At 31.2% G+C, this 11308-nt stretch overlaps 1 protein-coding gene across 1 annotated transcript; it reads right to left on the reverse strand.

Moving 5' to 3' along the window:
• Nucleotides 1-2146: 2146 nt before the first annotated feature.
• Nucleotides 2147-3340, reverse strand: LOC132803983 (putative FBD-associated F-box protein At1g55030). Its single transcript, XM_060817860.1, has one exon. The coding sequence runs from the start codon at nucleotides 3338-3340 to the stop codon at nucleotides 2147-2149; it is 1194 nt and encodes a 397-aa protein (XP_060673843.1).
• Between the last annotated feature and the right edge of the window lie 7968 nt (nucleotides 3341-11308).

Genomic DNA, 11308 nt, shown 5'->3' on the forward strand with positions numbered 1-11308 from the left:
GGTTTGTCTAATAAAATGATATGACATTTTTATTCAAGTCTCTGTAATCGGATTCAGTGAACTCGTTTTTTTCTTTTTTCGGTGGTAAACGGTTTCAGTGAAGTTGGACAAATATATGGTCTGTTTGCAAAAGGAAGAAGAAATTCGAGTGATGAAAATGAATCAATCCAGCATCAATCTTTTATAAATATGAATTACGCAAAAACTGATGGACAAATAATGAACTAAGCTTATATATGCCGACCTTTAATTTATAAAATAAAAAAATATTTTTAGTCAATCCTTTTATATTTTATTTGGTTAGAAAACTCCAACCCAATGAATATATAAGTTTAGTTGAGTTAGATTTAAAAATTTTGAGCTTTAGTCTCAACTTCACGCAATCTTACACAAGAAATCCATGACATCAAACTTTTTAGATTCTCAGTATGAAATTTGATCTTCTTCAATGTATTGCATTCATTTATATGGTGGATTATTGGTTTTGGCAAATTTGAAAACCCATCATCCATGACTGTGTTTTCTGTTTTTTACCTTTATGAGAAAACAAAAACAAAAGAATGAGAAGGTGAAGAAAGGAAGAACAAAGGATTGAATGCCTACTCTATTGACCTCTTCTTTTTCAAAATCTCTCTTCTTTAGATATCTACAATCAATCCAGTTTGTATCACTTGTTCTTGTTTTCTCCATAATAACAAGGAAAGAAAAAAGAGTTTAAAATGAATAAATCCCACCCCAAACTTTTATAAACATGAACTATTCAATCAGCTTAACAATTAAATTAGAAAATAATATTTAAACAAAGAAAATAATCCAGGATCATTGCAAGATTCAGTGGTTAAAAAAATATTTCTGTACAATTGTCCTTTCACGGTCAGTAAAATTTTCCATTGTGACTTCTTTCAAATCTCGACGCCAGCACTTCAAATTTTTATATCTGTAATGAAACTGTAAAATAAACAAAAATACACTAATTAGGCATCTGATAAAACTTAATGAAAGTAAAGGAAAGAAAGTATAGTTGCATGCCTGTCACCAAATTTCATAAATGGGCATCTAAATTAGTAAAATTTTGATATAGAAAATTAGATTTCCACATTTTCACGTCTGTAATGAAAATATAAATAAAAAGAAAAAACCAATTAAGAAACAAGAAAATTAAACAGTGCCTATCACCAAACTTCATAAAAAGGGTAGTTAAATTAAAGTAAGAATGTAATATTGCAAAATTTTAATGTAGAATTAAATTAGATTGAGAGATGGAAAGTTTGTCAAAGATATATGCTTATTATCCTCATTTTTATATGGTAAAACTTAGAACCGAAACAGAATTGATATATTAAAATAAATTATTGATAATTGTAGAGAACTCAAAAGGTAATTTAAGATCCAATTAAAAAGCATACCCTCAAACATTTACTTGTGAGTCCACAATGATGGAGATAGTATTTGGATGAGAAGCAAGCCAAAGCAAACTATAAATCAGCTCCAAAGGAGAGCAACTCAACTCTTCCAATTCTACCTTTAGATGCTTCAAGTCATATAGTGGAGGAACCAAAATCTTTCTTAACCTTGCTGGATAAATAAACTCTGAACCAAACTTTTTACGGAGAAACAAGCAAACAAACAAAAAGTATGAGAAAATATTCTGAGTAAATAAACAAATTAAAGTATCCATACGAAGATAAGTAATAAATACATACACCACTATGCATGACGAGGCCAGCAACGCAGTGTTAATGTTTGGCAATATTGTGCGAATCGTTTTATAAAATTCCTCAAACTGATGTAATAGGTATCATCAAGCAGACGGCAGAAGAAATTGAACTTGATATCTAGTTTAGCTTTGGAGGTGATAACGACTTTAGGTAGGTAAATAATATTAGCAATCTCTATCTATGTGATTGAAACTGGATTTGGAGGTTCAATCTTAATTTGAGGCAATTCTCCACAAGGTATCAACTCCAAATTTTTTAGATGCCCGAGATGAAGCCTGATCTTATTCATTTTGCTGCAGTAATGCAACTCCAAAGTCTCAAGAGAAAGAAATTGAGAGAAGTTGTGCTTAACCCATATATCTGGTTTATATTGGCAATTAAATCGTAGATGTTTGAGATTTGTATAGCTGCTGCTTATGTCAAATATTTCAGGAGGTCTTGCATATGAAGAGCATATGCAAGTGAAGGAAACCGTACTTGGAACTTGGATCTCCCAAATGCAACTTGAAAGTTTTCAGACATTCAAAATGAAACTTGATCTTCTCGTTTTCAGACCATATATGCAGCTTTAAAGTCTCAAGAAAAAGAAATTCAGAAAAGCTATTTCTAATCCATCTATATGGCACTGTAGCTCTATATCGAAGATATTTGAGATTTGTACACCTGATGCTTATATCATTTTCAGTAGTTCTAACAAGTCCGTGTTTGTAAGTGAAGGAAACCATTCTTGGAGCTTCAATCTCGAGTTTACTAAAATTTATCATATTCAGTTCCAAAGTTTTCAGATATTCAAGATGAATCTTGACCTTCTTCTTGGATACATTACAGTCTTGTATCATTAAAGCCTCAAGGTAAGGAAATTCAGCATTTATGCTTTCGAACAATCTGTCTGGTATGCCATGGCCTTTTAACCGTAGATATTTGAGATTCGGAGTAGTGTAGCCACTTATGTTGAATTTTACAGGCACAGAATTAACAAAGCTGTGAAATGAAAAGGATTCAAGGCATAGAGCAGGTGATTCAAAATGAAAGTCTTTAATGTCAGAGAATTCTTCTATTCTTAGAGCTTTAAGTTTAGCATTAGAGGCCAAGAAAACAGTTTTGAAGCCATGGCAACTAATGAGATTGAAACTCTTTATACAAGGACAGCTTAAGATCAAATCCTGAGACAATGCAATAGCTATTAGTGTCAAAGTTTTTATTGATTTAGCAGAAAATATGGCAGGTGGCAAACAGTAAGTACATAATCTCCATGCTATGTGAAAATGTAGCTCTAGCTCTCGAACATTATTGTCTAAGGCAAAGTTTATCATCCTCTTAAACATACTGTCAAACTTATAACCACCAGGAGAACCACAGAACCTCAGCTTTTCTAGAGAAGTAGTCAGCTCATGGTATTGAAGAGAATTTACTACGAAATCTAAAAATGACTCTCCATATATCTCATCATCCAATGAACAACTCCTTATGAATAACTGAAAATCGAAGTCCATTATTGGGAAGGATCGCCACGAAGAGTGGAAGGTGTTTGACAAAATGCTCATATGGGTTGCATCTTTAGCGGGTACAAGAGACATTATGTGGTGGATTATTGGTTCTGGCAAGCTTGAAAACACATCCATAGCTGAGTTTTCCTTTTTTTTTTTTTTTTTTGGCTATCAAAAAGAATGAATAAGGTGCAAAAAGAAAAAAGAGAAAAATATGAAAACAGAGATTTATTCTAATAATCCAATGGAATATTCCGATCTATAATCAAAGAATTCTATTTTATAAGAATTCATGATGAAAAAAGAGAAAGCTAACCATGTAGAAAAGAAATACCGCCGGCACTTGAACGTTGAGATAGACTTTAAAAGAAAAGGAACTGCGTAAGAAAAAGAAGCAAATAAGGGAAGGTAAAACCGCGCAGAAGCAAGTCCTAGTTATAAACGCCTTTTTTTTTTTGCTTATAATATTCGAAGGCAATATAAAACCTAGTTATGCCTAACCAGTTTTTCATACATACATATATATATATATATAATAGTTATCATATTGATACAAAATGAATAATTATCGCATCACAATAGCAAAATTACCGTTACCATTCAATCCTGGATGATTTGTACTATATGCTGATATTTTGAACTTGGGATATCATGATGTGAGCAGAATTGATAAAGAATGAATAATTATCTTGAATTTTTAAAATAAATATTTTTTTTTTTTTTTTTGGAGTTTAAATGATTTTTTTTTTTTAAATGATGAATAGATGTAAAAGTGAAATGCATTTTGTTTTTGATAAATCGATTATGATGTCAATTTCTTTATTTCCAACATAGATTGAGGATTTCTATCTTTAAATATATGCTCTTATGCTCTTTAAAATAAATAAAAAATAATAAAAAAAAAGGTCATTAGGCTTTGGGATGCTCTTAGCTCTCTAATTTTGGAGATCAAAGTCTCAATCTTTATTTTATTTTTAATTTGGAGAGTTTATTGGAGTTATGGAAAAGAAGTGTCACTCTTTAAAGTAGAGATGGGTCTTTTAAAGAGTGTTGGAGATGCTCTAAGTTCAGTTGTAGAATTGTAATTGGATACAAAAGATGGGGCTCTGACTTTTGAGTTGAATTTATGATTTATTAACTATGGCTAGAAATGAAATGTTGCATAAATAAAAGTGCAGAATTTTGTGAATGACAATGTTGGTTTTTATGGCACTGATTTTTTCACATTTTTGTGTTTCTGAGTACCAAAACCTTGCTTACTACCTAAAGGTCTGGGGCTTTCATGGTGATGGTGGTGTTGAACCCAAATTCCCTTTTTTTTTTTTTTTTTTTTTGGGGTCCTTTTAGGAAAGTGTAGTTAGCAATTACCACCAGTGATAACCTCTCAGGTTCTATGGTGAAGTCCTCGCCAATTTATCAAAATAAAAGTTTTTTTTTTCTTGTTTTTTTTACAAATTATATTGGCATTAAATAGATTTGTCTAATAAAAAAAAAAAATTTTTTTTTTAGTCTGTTTAATTGTATTCCATGGAAACATTAGAGGTTCCACGAAGGGCTATAAATAACTCTAAACTTATCATGATAAACCAACTCATGTTTAACCTTTTTTCCAATAGAAACAACTTAACAGAAATTATAAGTACAATAGAGTAATAAACAAATTAATTAAATAATCCATGTATATAAGACTAAAATATGTATATATAAGAAGCATAATGGAGCGCCGTGTCAATCTTTTGCATTTTTTTAATAAAACAATAATTCAATCACCATTTAACACTTTACATTAAAAAGTAAAAATTAATTTTATATGATTTTTAGAGATTACCAAAATAATTCTTTAGGGATTTAACTTGTGAATGCACAATGAAGGACATAGTATTTGGATGAGGAGCAAGCCAAAGCAAACTATCAGTCAATTTAACAAGAAATGTACAACTAAACCTTTTCAATTCTAATCTTGAGATGGTTCAACTTATATGCTGGAGGAACTGCAATCTCTCTTAACTCTCCTGGATAAATAATTCTTTAGAGCAACCATTTCATTGTTTTCAAAGTTCTTGATAGTAACTTCTTCTAGATCATCTCGCCATGACCAGCTCTTCATGCTTTTGTTATTATAATGAAACTGCAAAATAAATATATATATATATATATATATGTATCGTTTAAATTTTGAGGAGAAGAGAAATAATGGTTCCAAGGTAAACAAGTTAATATAGAAAATTAGATTTCGACACTCCAAGGTAGGTTAATGAGTTTGGTCCACATACTTGTTTATTGATTTAGTTAGTTTGAATTTGAAACTTGTGACCAAAAAACAAAAAAAAAAAACAAAAAAATTGGATAGGATGATATAATATCTATATATATATATATATATATATATATATCTTGAACAATAAAACATCAACTAAAAAAGTAATTTAGATCCAATTAATTAAAGAGCATACCTTCAAGGATTTTACTTGTGATTGCAGAATGAAGGAGATAGTATTTGGATGTGGAGCAAGCCAAAGCAAACTATCAACCAATTCCACAAGAGATGTGCAACTCAACCATTTCAATTCTACCTTTAGATGCTTCAAGTTATACACTGCAGGAACCAAAATCCTCCTTAGCTCCTTAGGGTAAATCAACTGTTGACCATTCTTTTCCAGAGAAACAAACAAAAAGTAAGAGAAAATATTTCAGTAATTAAATACAAATTAATTGAAGCATAATCCATACAGGTAATTAATGCATACATACATTCTTGCAATGCAGTGTCAACGTTTCGCAATGTTGAGCGAATTGTTGTACAAAATTCCTCAAACTTCTAAAATATCTATTGTTTGGGAAGAATGGCAAATGAAGCATGACATCTGGTTTAGCTATGGGGTTGATAATTACTGGAGGTGCCTCAATAATATTATTAGCAGTCCCTTCATAAATGAGTGAGACCAGATTTGGAGCTTCAATCTCGACTTGAGACAGTTTTACACAAGATTTCAACTTCAAACATTTTAGGCACTCAAGACAAAGCTTGATTTTATTCATATTGATGCATCCATCTAACTCCAAAGTCTCAAGAGAAAGAAATTGGGAGAAGTTGTTCTTAACCCATATGTCTGGTATATATTCGCCGTGAAATTGCAGATGTTTGAGATTTGTGGAGCTACTACTTATGTCAATTTCATGAGGTCCAGCTGATGGCATACTTGAAGCTTCAATCTCAACTCCATAAGCATCCGTCCGATTCAACTCCAAATTTTTCAGATATTCATAAAGAAACTTTTCCTTCTTGCCTGAGCTGTTTACTAGTATTATAGTCTCAAGAAAATGAAATTCAGCAAAGTTGTTTCGAATCAATTTATATGGTAAGTCTTTGCCTTCAAATTCAAGATGCATATATTTGAGATTCTTGCACATGCTGCTTATATCAATTTCACAAAGAGGCCATCCTTGGCGCTTGCCAAATAAGAGTTGCAATATAACCATCCTTGGAGCTTCAATCTCAATTTTATCAAAATCTAGCCCATACAAGTACAAATCTTTAAGATATTCAAGATGAAACTTGATCATCTTCTTCTTGGATGCATAGCAGGATTGAATATTTAAAGTCTCAAGATAATAAAATTCAGCGAATTGGCTCTCAATCAATTCGTCCGGTATGCTTAGGTGTTTTAACAGTAGATGTTTGAGATTCGGAGTAGTGGAGCTGCTGATGTTGAATTTCAAAGGCACATAATTCGAAACTGGCTTTGAATCATAACAGCAACAAAAAAAGGATACGAGACAAAGCGCAGCCGATTCAAAGTGAATGTCTTTGATACCAAAGCAATCTATTTTGACAGCCTTGAGTTTAGCATTAGAGGCCAAGGTAACATTTTTGATGCCTTTGCAAGCAATGAGATTAAAACTCTCCAAACAAGGACAGTTTAATATCAAATCCGGCGACTGTGACTCAATCTCTATCAGGGTCAAAATTTTGATCGATTTAGCAGAAAAAATAGCCGATGGCAAACAGCAACTTCCTTTTATAGACTCTAGCTCTAGCTCTCCAACATTATTTTCGATGCCAAAGTTTATCATTCTATGAATGTTAGAACTAGTACTGTCAAGTTCATTACCAGGAAAACCACAAAACCTCAACTTTTGCGGATAAGTAATCCGTAGAAGGCGGTGTTGTAGAGAATATATTAAGGAATCTAAGAATGACTCAGCATGTCTCTGTTCCAATAAGTAATCGAAGTTCATCAGTGGGAATGACCTCCATGAATAGTTGAAGGATTTTGACAAGATGCTCATACGGCTTGCTTCTTTAATGGGTAGAAAAGACATTATGTGGTGGATTATTGCGTCTGGCAAATTTGAAAACCCACTATCCATGGCTGACTATTCTCAAAAAAATAAAAAAAAAATAATAAATAATAAAGGAATTAGAATAGAATGAGAAGGCGCAAAAAGAAAAAGAATATCTGACAACAGGGGATTGGGTTTATTGTAATAATTAAAAATATAAAAGAATCTAAAATAAAGTGTGTGTGTGTGTATATATATATATATGTATACATACATATATGAAAGCCTTGGTTCTCAAAAACAGAGAAACTACTAAAAGATTGAGAATGAGAATGAGAAGGCGTAAAAAGAAAAAGAAATTGATTTGTTCTAATAATCCAATGGAATAGTAGTCCGACATATAAAAAGAATTATATGGCCCACTGAAGAAAGATCAGAAAGCTAAAACAAGTACATAAAAGAAAGACCAAACCTGGCGATTAAACGTTGAGAGTTGAGAAAGGAGCTTGAAGAAATAGGCAAAAGTTATGAACAAAGCATTGTTTTGATCTTCAATCCCCAAATTAAACCTAGTAGTTATATACGAAACAAGAAATTCAGTTTTTCATTCTTTTTTTTTTTTTTTGGCACTTTGGTTTCAAAAATAAGTGGTGCTTTTTTGCACGACGTAATTTTCTCTTTACACTGCATGTATGTAAAATTACAAAAAAGGCCCTTTTTTAAATAGTTTTTTAAAATGTTTTTCTTCTAGGTTTTATTATATTATATTCTCCAATAATTACAGTAGCCGCCGGCAAAGACGAATAGTCACAAAGTGAGGCTTTTTTTTTTCTTTTTTTCTTTTTTTCTTTTTTTCTTTTTTTCTTTTTTTCATTTGGGTGGGAGATTGATGACAAGGTTATATAGAAAGATGTTAACAAGTATTGGCTCAAGTGATGAGGAGATCATAGAGTTTCTGACAAATTAATATGGTAAATAATGGGATGAGAAGATGAGAGATCAGCCAGCTAGCACTTCTTCATCAAGATGGATTGTCATAAAGATAGATTCTATGATTGCAGTTTTTATTTTATATTTTTGAAATATATATATATATATATACACACACATATCATGTTTAATCTCCTACCCACATGTCTCCAATAGTGGAGATCTACCAATGTCATTGGAAGCAAGTTGCCGGTGATTATTATAAGGCTGCCAGAATTTATGGTAGGCTGGTGTTTATGTTGTTAAGGAAGATACCGGATTCTAAAAAATCAACTTAAGACAGGAAAGAAAAAGTTAAAAAGGGGTTTTATGTAATTTTTTTTATATAAAAAATGCAGTGTAACGAGAAATTCACGTCCTGTAAATTGTAGCACTCTTCAAAAATTCAGTTTTTGATACAAGGTTGGCATGCGGGGTATTTTAGTTCAACAATTATAACAAAATTACACAATTCTGCAATATCTGTCATTTTATACATCCAATTCATTGTAATTCCAGTTTAAATTTTTGAATTGTGTGTTTGTGACCTGAATTTCTTTTTTTTTTTTAATCATTTACTTGACTTTAATTTAAAATTTCATTGTTTAATTTCTTATTTTACTTTTAATTTCAATTTTTTTCATTTTAATTGTATTCTTAGATAAAAATAATTAATAAAAATTTTGATAACTAATCTAATATTAAAAACAATCATCGTAGAAACAAACGATACTTGTTCGTCACTCTATTAATTGATACAATCCATATAGTTGCGGAATTCATCCCATCACTCTGCTTACTTTCTTTAAGCCTAGAAATAGTAGCTCTAGCTCTCTGACATTGTTTTACGAGGCAAAGTTTATCATCCTCTGAATCTTATCACTGTCAAAATCATAACCACAAAATGATATTGAAATTCTCCAAACAAGGACAGCAAAATATCAAATCCTTAGACACTGAATTAATCTGTTTCAGTGTCCACGTTTTTATTGATTTGGCAGAAAATATGGCAGGTGGCAAAAAAGAAGTATATTCCCATGCTATTTGAAAATCTAGCTCTAACTCTCTGACATTATTTTCTAAGGCAAAGTTTATCATCCTCTTAAACCTGCTGTCAAGCTCACGACGGCCAGTAAAACCGAAGAACCTCAGCTTTTCTAGACATGCAGTGGGCAAACGTTGTTGAACAGAATTTGTTACTAAATCTAGGAATGACATTGTATTTCTCTTATATGATGAACAACACCTACAGAATGAATCATAGTCGGAGTCCATTATAGGGAAGGACTGCCACCAAGAATACAAGGTCTTTGACAAGATTCTCATATGGTTTCCATCTTTAGTGGGTAGAAGAGACATTATGTGGTGGATTATTTGTTCCGGCAAGCTGAAAACCCATCCATGGTTATAATTTTTATTTTTTTTCCAAAACCAAAAAGAAAAAAAAAAATTGAAAAATAAAGTAGGGTTTTCTCCTTCAAATCCAATGGAATAGTCCTTCTATGGCCTACTTGATGAAAGAGAAAGCCAAACACACACATAGGAAGTAAAGAATGCCGATTGAACATTGAGACAGAGTGCACCCCAAAGAAACGCTAAAGAAGGGAAGGTCTTTTGAACCCCATACATAACATAACAAAAACACTTAGAGCCCCTATGCACACTACTAAACAAGGTTGTCTTTTCTTTTTTTTTTAAGTTAAGCTTATAATGCTTTTCTTTTATTTTTTTATTTTTTTTTTAAATATGCTTTTCTTTAATTTTAAAATTTAAAAAAAATAATCGTTTGTAGTAAATGTTACAGGATGTTATACCTAATTTTTAAAAAAATAAAGACAAAAAGATATAAAAATATATATATATATATATATATATATTATACATTTTATTTTTTATTTTTTTTCACAATTTATCTTTCTTGGAACTAAAATAGGTCTGTCTAATAAAATAATGACATTTTTATTTTTAGTCCTTTTAACCTGTTGAACTGGGACAAAAAAAATATTTACATAAATTAATTTAATTCGCGTGAGAGGAAATCGAGGTTCCATGAAGGCCTGTAAAGAATGAATGGCAATTCATCTGTAGTATTTGCCTGATAAAAAAAAAAAAAAATGGAAAGCCTCGATCCATATGTCACCAACAATGAGATAGAAAATCATGTGTACTATATATTAGCTTTTAGTTTCGCATTAGCGGCCAAACTAACAGTTTCGAAGCCACTGCAAGCAATGAGATTGAAAATCTCCATACAAGGACAGCTTATTTCAAATTGTGTGACATTGAATCAATCAGTTTCAGGGTCAAAATTTTGATTGATTTAGCATAAAACATGCATGGCCAATGGCAAGCAGCATGTTCTTCCCCGCAAAAAATTAAAAAATATATAAATTGAAAACAGGGATTTCTAATTCTAATCCAATTGAATAGTCAGACCTATAACAATAATCCTATTTTAATTAGAAAAATATATTTTTATTTAATCTTTATTTATAAAGTTAGAAAACTTGAGCACAATGAATATATATATATATATACATTACTTGAGGTGATTTAGAAATTCTAATCCTTCCCTCAGATACTATTACTTCGGAGTCCAAATTTGGAGCTTCAATTTCAATTTACACAATTTCACACAAAGAATTCCATGATTTCAGACTTTTTAGATTCTCAATATGAAATTACTTTGACTTAATGTATTGCATTCATTTAATTCAACTCAAAAGTCTCAAGAAATTGACATTCCAAGAAGAGAGTGAGGAGATAGTAATTGGATGAGGAGCAAGCCAAAGCAAACTACCAATCAATTTTTCAAGATATTTGCAACTCAAACCTGTCCAATTCTACTTT

This window comes from Ziziphus jujuba, chromosome 6 (assembly GCF_031755915.1).
Source record: "Ziziphus jujuba cultivar Dongzao chromosome 6, ASM3175591v1".
In the NCBI taxonomy this organism is placed as follows: domain Eukaryota; kingdom Viridiplantae; phylum Streptophyta; class Magnoliopsida; order Rosales; family Rhamnaceae; genus Ziziphus; species Ziziphus jujuba.